This window comes from Grampus griseus, assembly GCF_964374135.1.
Source record: "Grampus griseus genome assembly, chromosome: 7".
Taxonomy (NCBI): domain Eukaryota; kingdom Metazoa; phylum Chordata; class Mammalia; order Artiodactyla; family Delphinidae; genus Grampus; species Grampus griseus.
In genome coordinates this window covers 70,965,961-70,987,869 of record NC_139001.1, presented here as the reverse complement: position 1 = coordinate 70,987,869, position 21,909 = coordinate 70,965,961, and the positions used below count along the sequence as shown (strand labels likewise).

The following is a 21,909-nucleotide window of genomic DNA, read 5'->3' as shown; positions in this document are numbered from 1 at the left end:
GTCACAGACTGACCTCCGCAGCGAGACAGATGCTGCAGATGCTGTGAGGACCCAAGCTAGAACCAGGTATTAAGTTGACTTCCCCTTGGCTCTGAAAACCTAGGCAACTGAGAGCTGCAGAGATCCAACCGGATGGGAGGGAACTGCCAGGCACTTAGCAAGCTCCTACAGCTCTACAGGAAATCAGTGTTCAAAGATGGCAGAAAATCATTTACTTACCTGCAAGGGTTGGCGATTTCTTCTGGTGTTGTTTTCATAAAAGGGGAGATGGGTTTTTCTACAAAAGAGCCGAAGCCCAGTCTAAAGTTGCTGGTTAATTTAGACATCTCCTTGGAAAGCAGGGAGCCTAGCTCTTTGATTGTGTTGAGGTCATCATCCATGGAGGCCGAGAGGTCCATGAGGTAATACAAGTCCACCGGGTAATCCTCGGTCTGGCGAACTTGAACTTGCAGAGTCTGTTCACTGCCTGCGACACCCCCGCAAGAAAAGCAAATCATAAAAACACATGGAGACTTCTTTGTGACCAGGCAATCCCTGGCTGTTTCATTTCAATAAGAACTTACTGAAGATACTTACAAATTCATACACTGTGTGGTAAAGTTTATACATGAACACACCCATGAAAATCTTTCAGCCGTGAATTTAGAGTAACTGAAGGAGGTGAAAGTTAGGATATTTTATATCTCCTTGGGAGAACTAGCATCCATTTAGATGGAAGATAAGCTGAATTTTTTGTGTGTGTGTGTGGGTTTAGAAAAGAAGAAAATAAAGAGGAGTTTAAAGCTACATTACAACCCTTGAAGAAATGTGAGGTAAGCCTTAGCAACATTTGAGTAATTCAGATGGTTACTATTAGATAAGGCTCTTTTTGGTAACACATTTGGAGTGCAAAGTGACCAATGTGAATAAAGAAAAGTGTTAGCCTAGCAACTCTCTATTTCCTTAAGAATGGGAAATCTGAGTCATCACAAACAATGATATGTAATATGGTACAAGGTGTATTAATGGAATAACAGTATTACGACATGTGATGTTAGATTTATTTACATGAGCCAGTGAGTGTATAAATCATAACATACCTGGTCTCAGTTTAAGAGCCAAGTTTTGAGGGGCAATCTGAACGATGCTGGAACTATTTTTCTGTCTGCCTACACTGAGAGGCTTATTTATAAGTATTTCTACTTGGGAGACAGGGTTTTCGATGAAGGTTAGTTGACATCCTTTAGCTAAAAGATTTGCTGGAGTATCACACCTTTCTCCAACTCCAGATAGATGGGTAAAATTCTAAAAAAAAAAAAAAAAACAATAAAGAGAAAAAGATGACAATAAAGACAAAAAAAGAAGACATTTCTTATGATTACTTTTTGCTTGCTTTCTAGTTAGGCATCTTGTCATAGTATACCATATCCCCACATGCCTGACATTGATTGTAGGTCTTAAGTTATAGCAGAATAACCAGAGAATTCTGCCAGTAAAATTGGAATTTCCTTTAATTATATTCAAGAGAATTCACTTAACAGCTTTCATTTTTTTCCTTTTCTTTTCTTTTCTTTCTTTCTTTTTTTTTTAATGCTCACTCCTTTACAACGTTTCCTGTGCTGTGACCAGATCCTTGAAATAGCTGGGTCATAGAGTTGACATCATCGTGTGAATTATCTGTTCAGGATAACCTGTAGGTTTGTGGAATCCTGGGACTGTCCAGACTCTCAGTGTGTCTATTACCAAATCCAGTGACAAAGAGCTTTTTCTGTGGCTTCCTAAAGGGCAAAGATTGTGACATCTCCCTATCTACTCTCTGTCCCAGTTTAATTTATGGATATATTTACCCTTCTATTACAGTATTACTTCACTAAAGTTGACCTCTTGGGGACTTTAAACTCAGGGTCTTAAAGTGTTCCAGTTTAAGGTCTTTTAGAAATTTCTCCAACATTTGGATGTGGGGAAGGGAAGGGAAAGAGAAATTGTGTAAAAGACTGCTTTTCTGTGTAGGACTCAGGAGTTTCCCAGTTCCCCTCTGATCCACCTGGGTATCTGGAGGCAGTGAGATGAAGTGTTTTCAGGCAGAAGTGTGGCCATCCAACCCTGGAACACCCAGAACAGAGAGATGCAGTTGAGAGATAAACACCTATCTCACCTAATAGCCACGGCTGCTCTAGAGCAGCTGAGGCTCTGGGCAAGGTTGATCTTGGGGCCCGTTGATTCTCATACTTGGAGAGAAGAAAACCAAGCTCATATTGTTTTTCCTCATTCAGAATTCTAAACCACTCTTCCTGTTTCACCAACTAAGAAAGTTACATTTCTTTGGAAATTGATTTTTTTGAGAATATAATGTGTTATCTATCATCAAGCCATGTGTATATTTGAGGCCTTAGAGAGAGGTAGCAAATTCTGTAACTTCCCATGATGCATCCAAAGCAAACCGTGGCTTGACAAGACCTCAGAATCCTTCTTAACACAGTGTCACTGCTACCACCTGTAATCACTCTGTCTGCCAAAAGGTCAGAGGCAGTGTTAACCCTGGAACCTATTTACTATCTGCTCTAAGCAGAAGCCTAATTTACTTTTTGCTCCAGCTGTCTCTACTGATATCACTACTTCTAACTTCTACTATTTGTTATATCAGTGTGACCTCTCAGAATAAACTGGCCTTCAAATTTGATGGAAATTTGACTACGGAGTATTATCCACAAGCAAAGCTATCCATAGTAACTTAAAAGCCTCTCTTCAATAAGTGCTAATGAAGAACGTAAGTGAAAATTCTAGAGATGGGTATTTTGTTAGACTGATTTGTTGTTTTATGTCTCTATCATGAAACTAACATTGACTTCTTCAGAGAGTCAATGTCAAAAAATGTGGGGTTTTCGCTCTTTGTATATTCCCAAACCTTCTTTTGATACGTGAGCTCCAAATGGCATAACTGTCTGCCCTTCTGCTTGAGCCCCCTCAGCAGAGGCGATAGCGGGGGAGTGAGCTGTGTCTGTGCTCCGGTCTACAAGCCCCTCCACGGACACATGTAACCGAAATGTGGGTTTTAACAGTGACAGCCTGGACCTGAGTTAGGCGACCAGGTTTGTTCCCCTTGAACATGCTACTCAATTCTTGCTGAACTTGGCATTCGTATGGTTGGATTTGTGTTTAGATTCTCTTTATGAGATTCAGCAGAGAACTGCTTTCATTCCAGAAAGAGCTAAGGCAGCTCCTTCTTACCAGGAATCATTTACAGTTTGCCTAGTCGTGTCACAGGAGACACTGATTCTGGACGGCTTGTTATACATTCCCCAATCCCCTTCTGCTACCTTCACGTAGTTTTCAGTTTGATCAGATAAGGAATGTCTGTTTCGGGTTTTGTCATCAGTGCGGTACAGAGTCACCAAGCTCGCATAGTTTTTAAAAGAACTGGATAATGTCTGAACAGTAAAGTTTACCCCAAGCCTAGAACACTTCTCTCAGATCCTAGTAATGATTCAGAAGGGATGCTGGTCCACAGATGGAATACAACTATGATATTGAAATCAAATGTATGTTTGAAAATTATCAACTTCATGATCTCTGGTTACCCAGAGCCTCAGCATTTTACATGTAAGCAATTAGAAATGGCTTTAACATCAGAGGAGGCATCAGGTTAAATAAAGAATCTTGAGTTACGTATATTTCAGAACACTTTGACATTCACTCTGTCCTCAAATTGCTTTTGAATGTAATCACACGAAGGACACTTGGAATCACAAACGCTTACATTTTCCTTTCCTGATCTGTTTTACGTCTATAACCCTAGAGAAAGCAGGAAGCTATCAGAACACTCAAGGATGGAATTACTGTAAATGTAAGTGCACTTTTTACACACAGGCTGAGGTCATTTGTTTTACCTCCTGAGAACACCAGGCACACTGAGGTCCGATGAGTAAGCAGTCCTCACAGGTCTCTGCATCCCCCATGGAACAGCCACCTGTTTTTAAACCCAGCAAAACACAAGGGATTCAGCACACTCTCTGCCACTCCATTCACGAGATCTATGGCGCTTAAGGTACTTGAACAAAACAATACCAAAGTTCATTTCTTAGTCTTCAAAGATCAGTCCTCAGGACGAGAGCCATCCATAGGAAACTTCGTATTTTACATCTGTCACGTTGAAAGCAGGCATGTCTTAGTAGCCAAAAATAATCACGCTCTTTTCTCTTAAAATATGAAAATATCTTAACGTTCACAAATACAGGATCATCATATTTATCGTCCTCATTCAGTATCATCCCCCTTTAACTTTTTAAAAATTATTCGTACCCATTAAAGAACGCTTCTCTCTTAAATGTACTGTATTTTTATTTAAAAACTAAGTCCCTTTTCTCTCTCAAGGTTATCACTCTCAAGTGGAAGGCCCTGTTGTATAATAAGGTAGCTAGAAAAGTTACCAAAATGGTTGTCACAAGAGTATTAAGAAGTCCTCTTGTGCAGTAGTGCTGTTTAATTCTCTCATTAAGGTGCCCATGCAACCTTTGTATTTATTTATCTTAAGCCCGGAGCGTTCGCTGTGGGAACAGCCTTGCGGCTGCCTGTAATTTGTTAAAGTGTTCGTTCAATGGCAAAAGAGCAATTGAACAGATCAAATAAAAAATGACTTCTGATCTAGTTTCTGAATCACACGGCAGGTTTGTCAAGCACACTACGAAAGCAATATATTGGAGAGCTAAAGTCTTACCTTGTACGTGATCATTCCTTCCTAGAAATAGAAAGAACAGGCAAAGCAGTTCAATCCCCATCCGTTTCAGTTCTCGCTGTGCAGACAGATTAAAAAATGAATTACCTTCAACATTACAAGACTAAAGCTGAACATCGTTAAAAGTCTTTCTTTCTTGAAGTGTAAAATTGTAAATACTACTTACACTGCTTTGAAAAGCAACTTGAGATGTAAATAAAAAAGTTTTCATTAAGACTGAAATGAAAACAGAAGCTACCTGGACAGGTAAAGAAGAAAAGCTGTGCTTAAGAGCAACTTCAGCATGATTTACTTCCTTGTTCTCCTTATAAGGAAGGCAGGTGTACAATCACCAAGAAGGTGGGGAAAATTCATTCAGTAGAAATTTTTGTGTAAATTCTATTAGTCTCTCTGCATCCTAGAGAAAGTTGACACCTTTAGTAAAATATTGATCGATGAACTGTCAAAAGAGCAATTGAAATATGATCTAAAGTTGTTTCTAAAATAATTATAATTTAAGGTAAACAATAAAGATGATAAATAAAACAAAAATATGTAAGTTATGTATAAGGAGGGTTTAAAAAATGAGCTAAAGGAAAATACCTGAGATTTTTATGTTCCATTGTTAAATCCTTTCAGAGAATTGAGATGAACTCTGAAAAATAAAAATCATTATTTTATAATTTAGAAGGCAGTCTAGGGAAAGCAAAATACTGTGTTCCCTTGTTTTTTAAGTTGGATGAAAGATATTTTTCCATAAGTATAAAATTCCTATTTAAATGCATTATTAGAAAAAATATAATATTTCAAAATTAGTCTCAGACAATAACAATGGAAACAGAAACAATGGAGTCCAAGATACTGAATCCCTCTCCTCCGCATAGCGACCAAGTTCTCTTTCTCATGTACGGTCCCTGCTCCCAGCTCACTACTTGGCACATAGAAGATATTTATTTGTTGAACAGAAAAGTGACACTTTAAAATACAACAATCTATGGCTAATTTCAGGAGTTTGATTATGAATTTTTCCTAATATTTTCCAGACAGTGTTTGGGGTTTGCAGATACTGCAAACAAATATTTATTTCGTTGCTCTCCAAACTGCTTGACCTTAGACAGGCTTCTTTGTGGCTTGCTTATGTCCTGGGAGATTATCTTTTAAAGGTATATTTCTAGGCAAGCATGTGAAACTTGTGAAGAGAGAAAACTAATTATAGTCTGCTCAGGTTCTTCTCAGAAAGCTATGTTCAATTTTGCACTCCATCATACACAGGAATCTGCAAGAACATGGCAAGAATCCTTCAGAGAGAAACCAGAATTATTAAAGACTTGAGAGGATACCTTTTGGGAGAAAAATACGTTATATGAAATCAGTTGATTTAGGTTGAAGAAGAAAGATTAAGGCACAGATATCTGTGTCCCTCATATTACCTCTGGTTAATACTGGTATCCTGTATTAGCTGTCATTCATGTATTCATTCATTCATCCATTATTCAATAAATATTTATTGAGCGTCTACTTTGTGTTAAGTATTGTTCTAGAAGCAGAGGATATGTCAGTGAACAAAGCCAAGCTCTTGGCCTGTGAAGTATATATTCTAGGCTGGGGAACAGACAGATTCTTAAAATCAGGCTGTCCTAAGGGCTATGAAAAATGATAAATCTGGGTTCAAGAGGAAAGAGGGGGGCTTCCCTGGTGGCACAGTGGTTGAGAGTCCGCCTGCCGATGCAGGGAACACGGGTTCGTGCCCCGGTCCGGGAGGATCCCACATGCCGCGGAGCGGCTGGGCCCGTGAGCCGTGGCCGCTGGGCCTGCGCGTCCGGAGCCTGTGCTCCGCAGCGGAAGAGGCCACAGCAGTGAGAGGCCCGCATACCGCAAAAAAAAAAAAAAAAAAAAAAAAGGAAAGAGGGGTAGGAAGGGTGTGTTGTTTTACTAGCCTACGTACAGACTTCCACCCCAGCCCCAAAATCCTAGTTGTGCTGCTTTGTTTCCTATCTGTCCTCAGTCACAGCCCCTGTGATGTGCACTCCCTCCCCTACCTCCAAGGCTGAGCACACACCATTTGTGCTGTCTGGAGGCGTGTGCTTCTTCCTCATTCTTCTCACTTGGCTGACTCAGCTCTTGTCCAGGTCTCAGTACAGACATCAACGCCCTTAGGGAGACCTTTTTGGTCTCGCCAGGCCTCCCTTCCTGTGGACTTTCCCCAGGATGGCCCTTTCCAATTTGCTTGTAGTTGCCAAGATCCTTGCCTCTCCCCCCCAGTAGACTGTGAAGTTCTTTAAGGCACTGATTTATTCAACAAATATTTATTGAATTCTTTACTATGTCTCAGACAGGGACAGTGTCTCAGTTATCTTTCTATTCCCAGCAAGTCGCATAATGCCAGACTTTGTAAGTGGTCAATTAATATTCATCAGCTAAATGGATACATTTTTTGTCTTGGCTGTCTAGTATTTTACCTGTGCCAAAGCAGCGACTCCATGAATATTGAGTAAACAGATGTGTAAATGAATAAATGGTTTTAGAAGACACGCAGTGAGTGCAGATAGGAGAGAGGAAAGACGTCCCCTGCTTGCGTTGTGAGGAAGCTGAGTAAAGACTTAAAATGCAGGGTGGAGGACAGGGGCAGAACTGAAGAGAACAAACAAAGTCGAACAACGCTACAAGAAAACCTCCATCCACTCTGCTTTTATCTTGGCACCACCGTGGAGAATCCATGGCGGGTTATTCGGCGCAGGGGAAGTATTCTGGCTTCCTGAATACTTCCTGTGGTGTTGGTGCCCTCTCCTGGAAAGTACCCATCCATGCCCCTGGGGGTGCAGGGAGCCCTACTTGTTCCATAAACTGGCCAGCGCTGCATAAACCCGCCCGAAGGAAAACGCTGTCCCCTTAGCCAAGCCAACCAGATTAATTACCTCTGTTTCTGTATATATATGGAATTTAAACTGGGAAATACAGACTAAAACTGGGCTTCAATAATGGGAGCTGAAGCTGGCAGAGAGAGGACCTCAGGTGGAAGGAAAAGTGAGACCTCTGGAGTGAGTCCATACTAGGAAGAATCGGCAGCTACGAGGAGACAGAAGCCCGAGGCAGAGGAAGTCTATAATGAGTAGACAAGGGGGTGGGTTGAGCGTATCACTAGTCAGAGCAGGCGAGAAGGGCCCCTGAGTCACATGAATGGAAAACACTAGCGTTAGACCCACAGACTTACTTTGCCGAGGGGAAGGAACACGGCCCAGGCCGACAGCTGCCATGATTCCAAATGCCCTTCCAGATTGGATCTTTCTGAGGCGCGGCCCTTCCTGGGTTTCCCCAGGTCTCGTCTCTTGGAACAATGTGTATTCTTAGAACAAATTCCTATTGCTTATGGGTTGTTGAGGGTGTCTCTGTATTTCTGAAAATCGAGAGATCCTAAGTCACACCGTTTAGATTTTCAGACAGGCTGCTTGGGCCCATAGGATAGAATCCTACCATCCCAAATGCTCAGAGCCCCAGCTGGGGACTCTGACTCCATCTGGGGGCCAAGACGTCTGAGCTGAGGCGTGGGTGGAATAGCAGAGCACCACACAGCCCAGGGAAGCCACGTCGCCTGCACTCCTCTCTTCAGCTGCCTTCTGCTTCTGAGATTGTCTTCAGTGGAACCCTGACCTCGGGAACCCATCTGACTCACTGTATTTGGCTTGGGTCTCTCCCGGACCCAGCCCATCATTCACATCAGAGAATAACCATCTAGGGTCAGCTGGGCCAGCCCCAGGGCACCTGAAAACACTCCTGGGAGAGCAAACACTGAGTAAACCTGGCTGGGAGCCAATTTGAACTGTAGTGACCTTAGTGATGACTGCCAGCTCTTGGATGGCCTTGCTATGTTACCAGCTTTCTTTCAAGTACCAGTGACAAGTCTCCCTCCAGTTGTCTTTCTATGAAGCATTTCATGGTGAGTAGCTGAAAGGAAACGTAGAGATGAATGCTATCCCTTTGTGTCCGGCACTGCTGTAACTGTGTTTGTGACACACTGCATGGCGGGCTGTCCACAGGATGCTATGGCTGACCTCAGATGTGTGTAACTTGGGGGCACAGAATCTGGAAGTGGACACCTTCATTTCACATTTCAAGATCTTCAGAAAAATTCTTTTAAAGAAGGATGTGCGGGGCTTCCCTGGTGGCACAGTGGTTGAGAGTCCGCCTGCCGATGCAGGGGACGCGGGTTCATACCCCAGTCCGGGAAGATCCCACATGCTGCGGAGCGGCTGGGCCCGTGAGCCAAGGCCGCTGAGCCTGCGTGTCCGGAGCCCGTGCTCCACAACCAGAGAGGCCACGACAGTGAGAGGCCCGCGTACCGCAAAAAAAATAATAATAATAAAAATAAAGAAGGATGTGTAACAGTTTCCTGTCACCTTAGTGTGTAATGCCCACAACACGCTAAGTGCTAGAGAAATTTTTTGTGGCCTGGGACTTACATTCTAGTCTGGGGTTTACTTTTTTTAATTTGATAAAATATACATAACATAAAATTTATCATTATACCTGTTTTCAAGTGTATCGTTCATTGGCATCAAGTGCATTTACATTGTTGTGCAACCTTCACTGTCCATCTCTGGAAATTTTTCATCATTCCAAACCAAAGCTCTGTATCCATTAAGCAATAAGTTCCCATTTCCCCCACCCCCTATCCCCCGGAAACTACCATTCATTCTACTTTCTGTCTCTATGAATTTGAGTGTTCTAGGTACTTCATATAAGTGGAATCATACAATGAAGCCTTTTTTGTTTGTCTTATTTCCCTTAGCATAATGTTTTCAAAGTTTATCTACATTGTAGCTTGTAGCAGAATTCCATTCCTTTTTAAGGCTGAACAATATTCCATTGTGTGGATATACCACATTTTATTTATCATTCATCTGTCGCTGGACATTTGGGGTGTTTTCACCTTTTGACTATTGTGAATAATGCTGCTATGAATATTGGTGTACAGTATCTGAGTCTACTCCTACTGTATGTCCTTGGGGATAGCACGTATCTCTCGGCACTTTAGTTTCTAGTCTGTGAAATAGTGATAATATCCACTTTTCAGGATTATGGTGAAGATTTAATTATACCATTCTGGAATGAATCCAGATTGGGTAGGGCCTGAAGATTGTATAATTTGGGGGACCCTGTTTAAGAAAAGGGATGCAAATGGGAAATAAATTGGATATAAAAGTGTATATTTATTTAAAGTGAGAAAGAGAGAGGGGGAAAGATAAAACAAAACCATGACAGCAAATTACTGAAGCCTTAGAGTTTCCAGGCCCTTTCTTCTTGATATCACATTAGGTAAATTAACCAGAAATGCTTACCCAGAAATGCTTCCTAGTGGCAATCTGGCTTCCCATCCCCACCTGGAGCCACCTGCAGCTCCCAGGCACCTGGGCAAGCTAGGGGCTGGGACTGAGGCTCCGTCTGTTTATGGTAAATCCCCATCTGACTTCACTCAGGATTTGTGTTTATCGTAGATAGCTTTATTGGGCACTTCCTTCGTGTCAGGCGTTGTTCAATATTTTCCTAGTGTTGACCTATTTCATTCTCACAATACCCCTCAGAAGTAGGAACTGTTTGACCTCCATTTACCAGATGAGGAAACTGAGGCAGGAGAAGCTATGGAACTTGCCCACCGTTGCAACGCTGCTCAGGCAGCAGAGCCCTGGAGACGGATTTCTCCCCCAAGTCCGAGCTCCACATCACCGTGCAAACTGCCTCCTGGTACATAAGAGATGTTTGGAGAATCCTAAAGCGGCTGTCAGCAAGAAATTAAATTCCCCAAGGAACATTTAGATAAGCCTGTCTCTCCATCTCTAGACCCCTTGTTCCAGCTCTGTATCCAGCTGTCTCCTTTTTGGTTTGCTTGTTGTTCCTCCTGTGGACCATTCACCACCAAAAACGAGACAGAAATGTGGTCCTGGATTGTACAACATTTTTCTTATTCCTCCTTTGATTTACATCCGTAAAATCACTTAAAAGCAAAGGAAACAAAACCTGTTGCCCTTCAGGGGACGGTGACAGCGCTGGGCCTGGCCTTGTGTCCAGGAGAGGGCGGTGGCCGGCATTTCCTGTGGGCCGGCGATGACTCCGGATTGATTAACTCCTGGGCCTCCGGTGGCAGCCATCCTGCACCTCACTCTGGAGCGCAGGAGTCAGTCACCTACTAGGAAAAGGAGGACGGTTCTCCCTCGGCAAGTCTGATGCCAATCTTGTACGTCAGACCTGCTTGGGAAAAGTACTCAAGGAAATTGTTAGGGAACTTATTTTGAAATCCTAAAAGAACTGAGCTCCTTCTGTCTTTGAGCTGTGGAATAAATCCACAGATGAGATTTTCCATAAAATATCAGAGAATATGAGTTTAATCTGCTTTGACTCTCAGAACGACTCTCTCTTCGTTGCCCGTTTCCCCATCTATGAAGCAAATGGTACGTCATGGCAGGAAGTCCATGTGAACAGACAGAAACGTTGATTGCAGAGTAATTCACTCATTCACAGCTTGCAAAACTGCTGAGCACTCTTTTCTCTTTTCCTTTCAAAAGATAACTCTAGCAGTCTCACCCGACGTTAGGATTCCTTCGTTTTAAGCAAAGTTTTTCTTTTTTTTCTGATGAGCACCATCTCTTACGTCTGGGGTTGCCATGGGGTGGACATTATTAGCAAAAATAAGCTCTGATTCTTCATTCATTCATTCATTCACTCACTCACTCATTCAGGAAGTATCTACTGAGCTCCTACTACTTGCCAGGCACTGTTCTGGGAACACACTGTTGATTAAAACTACCAAGGTCTCTGCCTCGTGGAGCTTGTGTTCCTGTAGGAGAGACAGACAATAGACACCCAAACAAATAAAGATGTCAGATGGTGATCTGTGCTGAACAAAACAAAGAATGGTAAGAGGTCAGAGAGTGAGCAGGGTGTGGTGGCCAGGGAAGCCTCTGATAAGGTGACATGAGTACAAGGTCCCCCTGGCAGGAGTGTCTGGGGACAAGCAAGGCAAGGTGGCCGGTGAGACTGGAGAGGAGTGACGGGTGATCACAAAGAGGTAACAGGGGACCAGCCAGAGAGGCACAGGGACAGTGAAGAGCTGTCACCAGAGCCCCGTGGGCCACGGTCGGGACTCTGGATTTGTATTCTGAGTGTGAAGGGAAGTTTTTATGGGGTTTCAGTGGCTGATGATATAGCTTATGTTCTGAAAGGATCCCTCTGAGGAGACTCTAGAAGCAGCAAGGATAAAGCAGGGAGACCTATCAGAGGCCATTTCAACTTTTGAGGCCAAAGATGAAGGCTTGGACGAGGAAGGTTGTGAGAAGTGATTGGTTTCTGGATATACTCCCAGGGCAGACAGGATTTACAAATGGATTGCTTGTAGGGAAGGAGAGAAAGCGGGGGCTCAAGGATGACTCCAAGAGTAATGGAGGCTCCCACGTGGCAACCCCACCATCACCAGCAGCTTTCTCCAGGTGTGTCAGAGACACGTGGTCTAGTGCATGCCCATCAAAAGAGTCACAGTGAGCGCTAGTCAACTCTCATAACCCATGAAATGATAATCGTGCAAAAGGTGCTCTGTGGCAGAAGAGCAAAGGCCAGAACTACGCAGGAAGTGCTCTAGGGTGAGACCGTCTACACGTTTGTGTTGTCAGCATTCCTTCAGTCCAGTGAAAGTGTGATTAGCTGGCATCTTCTATTCTGGAATTCACCGTGACTTGGTTTGCGGGAACAAAAGAAAACCTGCAGTATCCCTGTGGTCCTGCAGCCCTCTCTGGCTGCACAGGTAGACTACTGGGGTCAGCTTCAGTAGCAAAAGAGTCTGTCCTAACAGATTAAAAAAAAACATATTCTTGGGGCTTCCCTGGTGGCACAGTGGTTGAGAGTCCGCCTGCCAATGCAGGGGACACGGGTTCGTGTCCCGGTCTGGGAAGATCCCACATGCCGTGGAGCGGCTGGGCCCGTGAGCCATGGCCGCTGAGCCTGCGCGTCCGGAGCCTGTGCTCCGCAGCGGGAGTGGCCACAGCAGTGAGAGGCCCGCGTAGCACAAACAAAACAAAACAAAACATATTCCTCATTAGGCCACTGTAGGAAGGCAGGTGAGATGGACATATTATACATTAAAAAAAGAATCTTGCAAAGTAGGATTTCAGACTTCTTTTCACCTTAAAGAGGCAGTTTATGAAGCCGCAACACTAAAGAAGCTTGTTATTCTTTAAAAAGCTGGGGGAAATGGTGACCAATGATTACGTTTGAGGAATATCCTTGAGGAGGTCCATGGATGGTTTATTTCAACTGCCATTTTAGGGACCTCTCTGATTGTGGCTGATGCCCACTCACTGAATCCTATCAGTACGTTTATAAAAATCGGATAGGGAAAAGGACTGAGTGTGATGCAAACACCCTAACCGTTAAAAAGACCAAACAGTAAATTATTCTAAAAAGCTATGCAAAATTAACCGGATTAGAAGAGGTGAAAGAAGAAAAACCTTTAAAAGCAAACTCTGCTGGCATCTAATTAAAAGGTAAGTTGGATTTTTATACAACAGAAGCAATGAACCTATATATTGCTGGGTGTAATTACTTTCAGACAAAAAGTGGCTCCAATGAGCTGTCAGATGTGAGAGGCTAGTTTGAGGGAGTATGACAGCCGCCCGCCTGTCCTGCGACCTGTCGTCTCAGCACCACTCTGGGTGAAACTGTGTTTGCAGATGGCCCTTCCAGATGTCACTGACGGGAGAGTGACAGGGTTTCAACCCGTGCCTGGTGCAGCGAACGGCTCAACCGTAGTTTCAACATTCATTAAGAATTTTCTGGGGACTTCCCTGGTGGTCCAGTGGTAAACAATCCGCCTTGCAATGCAGGGGATGTGGGTTCAATCCCTGGTCAGGGAACTAAGATCCCACATGCCGGGGGTAACTAAGTTCATGCGCCACAACTACTGAGCTCGTGCACATCAACTAGAGAGCCCGTGCACCCTGGAGCCTGTGTGCCACAACTAGAGAGGGAAAACCCACACACCACAACTAGAGAGAAGCCCGCTCGCCGCAACGAAGAACTTGCACCACAAGGAAAAGATCCCGCATGCCACAACTGACCCAATGCAGCCAAAAAAAAAAAAAGAATTTTCTTCATATCGAGTTCAAAGTTTTAAAGTTCCGACCCAAACACATATAATGAAAAATTTCGGCAGGAGAAAACTGCTGTTAGTTGCATATATTTTGGGAGGTCTGGGGGGCAAATATTCCTTACACATGGATGAAGTTATGGTATCTTGGAAACCCGTAGAGTCGTGTCCAATAGCATGGAAAATGCAGCTGTGAGCCCTGGTCTCAGTCCAGACCTTGGTGGATGACTGGCCGTTTGCTGCATGGTATAATCTATAGAAATGGTTTGGAGCCTAAACTTCAGGCAATCAAGGGTGAGGAAGACAGGACTTAAATGTTAACCTACAGAATGACTTATTTTTATGTATGTCCCTAGAGGAAGAGCACTGAATCAAGTATGGACTTTAGATAATAATCATGTATCAATATTATTTCCCAAACTGTACTCCTTGCCCTAAAAGTGAAATGTTCTGATAGTTTAGTTAATATAAACTATTAAATCTCCCCTATTAGAAATTGGCGATACACACTCATCTATTAAACACCCTAAGAAGCCCCACAGTGAAGAAAATGGCTTACCTTTGTTTAACAATTAAACAAAAAGTAAGCCTTTTTTCCTCCATGTACTTATTAGCATTTCTACCTGATATGGTTTCAGGGGTGCTTGAAGAGAGTACAGATGTACTGAAAGTTTTATGAAATTTTACCTATCCTGCTGTCAAGGAGACCCAGAATCAATTAAAAATTGTAAAAAAAAAAAAAATTGTAGCCAGATTTCTTCAGAAAATCCTGATGTGAATTCGTTTGTTTCCTGCTGCATTGTGAATGCATTATCCAATTCAAAGACCTTTCAAGATGGATCTTCTTGGAGAAAATTCTTTTTTCTGAGGGAAGTCCAGAGGGCAGTTCCATTTAGATGATAGTTCAGATGAAGTACTTGGAGTAGTGATGACTCATCGCTAAACTCATACCCAGGTCTTGACCTTGATTACTTAAAAGTCCAAACCTTACAGTCTTAAGCTAGGCTAGCTTCCCTTGTGAAATGGATTCCAAGCACTGCTGTATGTTGCTGTCCTATGATACGCTCTCCCCTGGGCAGAGGGCACCCCGTTGCTGCATGAGTCAACCCCTTTGCCTATTCCTTTTTGAGCTGTTGAGCTCATCTTCAAGCTCTCATCTGTCTGTCTATCAACCAACCCATCTTGCTTGCAGAAGGTCTAGAAGAGTAGTTCCCTTAAGACGACAGCATCCTCTCCTTTGGGTAGGAAGCTTCTCTTCAGGTGAGAAAGCGTGCGACAATTTGTTACAAATCTGTTTCTTTCCTGCTTTCTCAGGGTCTTAGGACACATGGCTTCAGGCAAGGTGGGAACAGTCTGCTTGAGTCTGGATCTCTGCTCTTGATGTCATCATTCTCCTGAAAAACCTCTCTTCGTACAATGGTCAGTTTCATGTCCTTCTTTAACAATAAAAGTGCTATTCTCTCATTGAGATGGGAATCTAAGTGAATATATAAGAAACATAATTTGTCTACCTTGTGGAATGTCAAAATAGCAGAGTCATTGTAACTCATTCTGCTTGATTTGCCAAAAAAGAAGGTAAAATACAATGTATGTGTTTAAAAAAATTGAACCTAGTAGCAGATTTTGGACAAACTTACCCTAAAAATATAGCATCAAAATATAACATCTAGGACTTCCCTGGTGGTGCAGTGGTTAAGAATCGGCCTGCGAATGCAGGGGATATGGGTTCGATCCCTGGGCCGGGAATATCCCACATGCTGCAGAGCAACTGAGCCCGTGCACCACAACTACTGAGCCTGCTCTCTAGAGCCCGTGAGCCACAACTACTGAGCCCGCATGCCACAACTACTGAGCCCACATGCCACAACTACTGAAGCCCGTGCGCCTAGAGCCCATGCTCTGCAACAAGAGAAGCAATGAGAAGTCCGCGCACAACATGGAAGAGTAGCCTCCGCTCTCTGCGACTAGAGAAAACCCGTGTGCAGCAATGAAGACCCAATGCAGGAAAAATAAATAAATAAAATAAATTTTTTAAAAAGTTTGTTTAATAAAGGTTCTTGATTTATAAAAATATATATATAGCATCTAAAAAATATAGCATCATCTTAACTTTAAAAAAATTATTTAGCCTATTTCATGGAACACTGCAAATACTAATTCCTCGGTCTTGATACTCACTGTAAAACAATAATTGCTAACGATGGCTCTTACGATGTGCCAAGCACTGTTCTAAATCTTTATCGCACTGTGAGGTACTGAAATTTTCCCCATTTAAAAAATAATATTTACTTTTAATTTAATTTAATTTAATATTTTAGAAGAGTTTTAGATTAGTACGGCGAGTTCCCATATACCTCACACCAGTCTTCTCTCTTTTTCCCTATTAGTAACATCTTACATTAGTATAGTACATTTGTTACAGTTAATAAACCAATACATTATTATTATCTGAAGTCCAAACTTTATTTAAATTTCCTTAGTTTTTACTTAATGTCCTTTTTTGATTGAAGAATCCAATCCATGAATAAAAAACAGGGACCTACTGTATAGCACAGGGAACTATATTCAATATCTTGTAATAACGTGTAATGAAAAAGAATCTGAAAAAAAAAAAATCCCATCCAGAAAACCACATCACATCTGTTGTCACGTCTCCTCAGGCTCCTCTTGAATTCTCTCCATCATACAAAAGGAAAAAATGTGGCCCAGAGAGAGGCTGAATAACTTACCCATGGTCTCATAGTTACTAAGTGGAAAAGTTGGCCTCAAATCTAGGCAGTCTGACTCCAGGCATGTGGTTATCCTTTGTCTATTGTTACCCTAGTAGTATTATTTCAGCACGAATTTCTTAAGTTATTTGTCAGCTCAGGCAGCAGAGAGGTGAGCATACCTGATCCAGGTGTCCCTAGTCTGGGACTGGCCATAGTCACGTGGGCAGTTTTCAGTAATAGGACAATAGCTCCCTTATTCTCAGAGCCTTGAGTAGATAGATTCTGGAGGAAGCCAGGGGGCTTAAAACAACTGAAATTTATTTTCTCACAGTTCAAAAGGTCAGAAGTTCAAAATCAAGGCGTTGGCAGGGTTGTTTCCTTCTGGAGGCTCTGAGGGAGAGTCCGTTCCATGCCTCTCTCGTCGCTTCTGGTGGCGGCCAGCAACCCTTGGCATTTCTTGACTTGTAGATTCATCACTCCTATGCCTTCTCTTCACACGACCTTCTCCTCTGTGTGTTCTCCTTCTCTGTGTCTTTTCCTCTTCTTATGAAGACGCTTGTCATTGGATTTAGGGCCCACCCAATAATCCAAGATAATCTCATCTCAAATTCCTTCACTTAATTACATCTGCAAAGACCCTTTTCCAAATAAGATCACAGATTCTGGGTGGACATATCTTTTGATGGGACCACCATTCAAACCGCTATAGGAGCCGGTAATGCACACAGCGTTGTTGTGAGGATGAAATGAGATAAAATTACATTAGATACCTGATGCTGGCTTAGACATGTTTCAAACACAGCCGCCCTTTTTATTATTACTCTTTTGCACAATATGAGGCCCCCATGACAAAAGTGTTAACTTAGGTAAATGTCTCAACTGAAATAAATTCATTCATCTATGTCTAGTTTATATGACTATTATTATCCTTAATAATTGCTTCATATTATGGTCTTCTTAGTTTCTAACATATAGCCCTGCCAGGAACTTCACAAGGTTGAATTCAGCCTTTCGTATACGTTTTCTATGCGCTAAGGAGTGAGGGGCATCCTCAGTCAACACTTTTTAGCTAATGACACTTGTCAGAAACACTGAAGGACTTTAAGCTTATAAATGATCTCCTCTTCAAGAGAATTACGAGCCAGGGTGCTGATGAATGAATTTCCTGTCCGTTGCCCAGGCTGATAGACATGCAGCAGAAAAAAACAGCTGGAAAGTCTCAGCTGTTTCTCTGCCCTTTGGTTACCCTCTGCAGTCATTGCATGCAGCAACCCCACTTTCTGATCTAGATCTTTATCTTGGGGACAGAGTTACAACTCACTCCAACCCCACTGCATTGCGTTGCTTCTCCACCCCCCGCCCCCCACCCTGCCTGCACTGTCTCCTGCGGTCACTTCTGGCAGCCACAGGGCTCCGAGCTGACTTCGCTGAATTCCTTCTGCATTTGTCAGAGAGCCACAGTCTCAGAATGTTAGGGCAGCAGGAAGGGCCTTTAGAAAGCCAAGTCCAACCCCACTCCATTGTCTCTCCGACCCTTTCTTCGGTCAGTCACTAGATTCGTACTGAGCATCTACCCTGGGTAAGGCATGATGCTCGGTGCTAGTTACAGAGCAGCTTCCCAGAGCGACAGTGGGTCACCTCCACATTGCTGAGTAAGCATCCAGATAATCTCCCATGAGCGCTGATAACTTATGTTTTACTTAGAAACAATTCTTTAATATATGTGTTCTTCACCTGAGGTCTATCTTTTAACAGCACCTTTGCGGGGGGGGTGGGGGGGGGGTGGTCCATGACCTTGGAAGGGGAAATAAGTTGTATCATTTGCACTATCACAAACTGAAATTAAACATTTCCTTCATTATAAATGTAGACAAGAAACCACTGTCATTAGCAGTACCTGTAATTCTCACCAAGAGGAATCACACATATTTTTCATATCACTTTATAGTTGTTGCAGGTATCTTAAAATGTTGTCAACACTTATCATTGTGTCCAAATCACAGTAGTCACTAGACCTGCCACTGGGCTTTGATAAAGTGTTAATAAAGAGGTATGTGTGTTACTGTAACAAAAATTTGTTTTTCAGTATTTTGATAGCTATTTTTCAATCTAATTGGCTTTCTTTCTAATTGTATGTATTTTATTTCAGACATTTTTTTTCTGAAAAGGGGTCCTTAGGTTTTATTAGATAGTCAAAGAGGTTCATGTCAGACCAAAAAAGTTCAGAACCCCTAAGGAAGGAAAGGAAACTAGTCATGCTGGCTGAAGACCCTTTTTCTAGACCTTCAAAAATCCACTGAAATGTTCTCCATCCCTTTATCCCTGAAATGAGATTGAGACATCAGATATACAGATGCAGGCCACACAGTTGTTCTTGGATCACCCAATTAAATGTATAAGTTGGCCCTGTGAAAGGTAAAACAAGCATGACCTGAATAATGTATAGTATTTGGGAGTTACGTGGTCAATTTTGACTACCATTGATGTTGGTTAGGCCAATACTTCCAGATCCTCCTGAGCTCCAAGGTTAAGAGAGACCCTGAGTTTTGAGAGGGGCCAGAGAGGAGTCCCAACAATGATTCCAAGGTGGAAAACAAAAAGCTCTTAAAGAAAGTTTTAAAGAAATGTATGCAAATAATTAATGCATTGATCTATACGTCTTAAATTCAACATTTATTCAACCTTCATTGTGGGTATAACATCCCTACCCTACCTACTGATTCCCATTCGGGCAACAAATTGAATATTTTGTTAAATTAAGTAAATTTGGCTCTTTTATTTTTCAAAGAATTGGATAGAAAAAAATAAAGGTGCTGATAATATCGATAAGAAGAGGTATCGTGAATTCAGAAGCCATGAGGTAGAAAGCAGCCCATATTTAGCCTCATGTGGGTGCTCGCTGAACTGTAGGTTTCCTTATGAAAGAAAAAAGCCAAATTAAAGAGTCTGTATGAGAAGCACACCACTGAAGACCATGCAGAGGATAGGTAGAATAGGATTGTGGGTATAAATCTTTTTAACTCTCTGGGAACAGAATCTCCCTCCCCGCCTTTCAAGGAATTATTTTCATTAGCTTTTATACCCTTAACTTCCATACATGTTTTCAGGAAAACAGGACTGTCTGTTTTTAAACAAACAGCTTAAAATATTTATATTTCACATTGCCAACTCCCACCTCCACAAACAGCAGTAATAACTCCAGTACCAATAATATTATTTCCATTACCCTCCAAACCTGCGCATCCCTATTCCAGGCTTCTCAGTTAGACTAAGCGATTAAAATAATCTTTAATCCACTTTATGATGTCTTTCAGTAATCTCTTATTTCCCAGTCCTTTTTCCTCTCTTTACCCATTACACAACTGGCTAAAACACTACTTTTGTATGTCAACTATCTTTGGTGATTCCCCATAACCTACAGAATAAATTCCAAATACCTTAACCTGACATTCAAAGCCTTCCATAACTTTGGCCTGATCTATTGTTATAACTTACTGTGCATGACTCTCCTACGAAAACTATGGCTTCTGCCAAACAGGTTTTTTCCTATTTCCAAGCAACCCAGTTTTACCAATTTCTGCTCACTCCCTTACCCTTGTTGCAAATGCCTGCACTCATCCACCACATCTGTTTAGATTGAACGTATCCTGTGCATTCTTAATCCCCAAGCTCAAGTCCAATCTCTTTCTAAGTATCTTGGCCACAATGCCTGCTTTACATGAATTTCCATAGTCCTAAATACATTACTCATTTGGGATTTGTTATGAGCTATATTGAAGTTGTGGCATTTATTTTTTAAGTAAATTGTATTTCTTATTTTTTTTTTTTTCGAAGTGAGAACGAGCACAATTTCAAGCACACAGTAAGTGTTCAATAAACCCTGGCTTTTTCATTTACTGATTATTTAATCTTGGGTTCATAACTTGACTTATCTAGCCCTTAATCTTCTCACTGGTAAAAGAAGAATAATTGCTACCCAGAAACGTTGTTGTTAGAATTAGAGATAATATATCTCAAGGGTCTTTTATAACAGATAATTAATGAGACATTCCCACCCTAAAGCAGGTTATCATCTTGTTGGAGAAATGGATATAAATTTAAAAAGGCAAATTGATATGGGGAAGAATAGTAACAAGGAGCTAGATGACTTAATTTTCCTCCAAACTTAGCCTCCCCTTTCCCCTTTGGTAACTATAAGTTTGTTTTCTACGTCTGTGAGTCTGTTTCTATTTTGAAATAATCTGTTTTGTGTTTTAGATGCCACATATAAAGGATATCATATAATATTTGTCTTTCTCTGTTTGACTTACTTCACTTAGTATAATAACCTCTAAATTGGAATTATTTGTTAGCTTATGTTAGCCTTAGCTGACGATGCAGATAACAATAAAAGAAGACTTCATTAAAGAGAACACAGGGAGAAGGGATTTGCTAATTTAATGAGGGAAAGCAGAGCAGCATCTCATGGGCTTCGGGCATTAGGATGTCATCTCAGCAATGACAAGGAACTTACTAAAGTTGTCCTGCTCTGACATTCTGAATTAGAGCTGACATTAGGGCAACCAGAGGGAGATTCCTCGGGTGTCAGCCCAAACCTGACTTCCTTCCCACTCCTCACTTTTCTAATTTGACCCTGACATTGGGAGGGCAGCACCAGATCCAATGGAAAGTAGTATTTCTGGGGCTCCCACCAGATCACTGAGTGTGTTAAATGTCAATCACAGGAATTTGGCTTTTCATCTGCAGGCGTTGGGAGTCTACTGAGATGACAACAGTGCTGTAAGAATGACTGTTGGACCCAGAGCCATGATTTAGATGGACTTGAGGTGGGAGAAGGGCATTAATGAGGCTGGGCAAGAGGTGAGGGTCTCTGATCTAGTGCAGGGCATTGCGAGTGAAGAGGGATGGACATTTTAGAGATCAAATGCATGTGACTGACTTACAGACTTCCTGCTATTTGATGTAACTCTTGTCCTTTATATTACACACGAAATCAGTGAACCTTCCAAAACGGAATCCAAAATTATCTCCACTCTCGGTATCAACTCATCACAGAGTCTGCTTATCCTCCATCTAATTGCCAAGCCCACTTATCTATCATCATAATAAATGATAATAGTAGTTACTTAGCAACTACTATGCCTGGCATTGTGCTAAGCATCTTGTATACAGTAGACCCCCTTATCCATGGCGGATATACTTCAAGACCCCCAGTGGATGCCTGAAACCACGGATAGTACTGACCCCTATATATACTGTGTTTTTTCCTAAACACATATACATATGATAAAGTTTAATTTATAAATTAGGCACAGTAAGAGATTAACAACAATAACTAATAACAAAATAGAACAATTATAACAATATACTGCAGTAAA

The 21,909-nt window shown here is 42.0% G+C and overlaps 1 protein-coding gene across 5 annotated transcripts in view; it reads right to left on the bottom strand.

Annotated features, from left to right (window-relative positions):
* Positions 1 to 21,909, bottom strand: part of ITGB6 (integrin subunit beta 6) — a 145,282-nt gene that overhangs the window by 86,098 nt on the left and 37,275 nt on the right. For 3 of the 5 annotated variants that reach the window (XM_082658836.1, XM_082658835.1, XM_082658837.1), the window contains exons 2-7: positions 5,294 to 5,345; positions 4,878 to 5,108; positions 4,694 to 4,769; positions 3,867 to 3,946; positions 1,080 to 1,284; positions 220 to 466 (exon numbers count right to left, since the gene is read on the bottom strand). In XM_082658836.1, coding sequence (XP_082514962.1) covers positions 220 to 466; positions 1,080 to 1,284; positions 3,867 to 3,946; positions 4,694 to 4,769; positions 4,878 to 4,922 — 653 coding nt within the window. In that variant the 5' untranslated portion in view covers positions 4,923 to 5,108; positions 5,294 to 5,345. The remainder of the gene's footprint in view (positions 1 to 219; positions 467 to 1,079; positions 1,285 to 3,866; positions 3,947 to 4,693; positions 4,770 to 4,877; positions 5,109 to 5,293; positions 5,346 to 21,909) is intronic. The other 2 variants (XM_082658838.1, XM_082658839.1) reach the window with 2 other exon arrangements.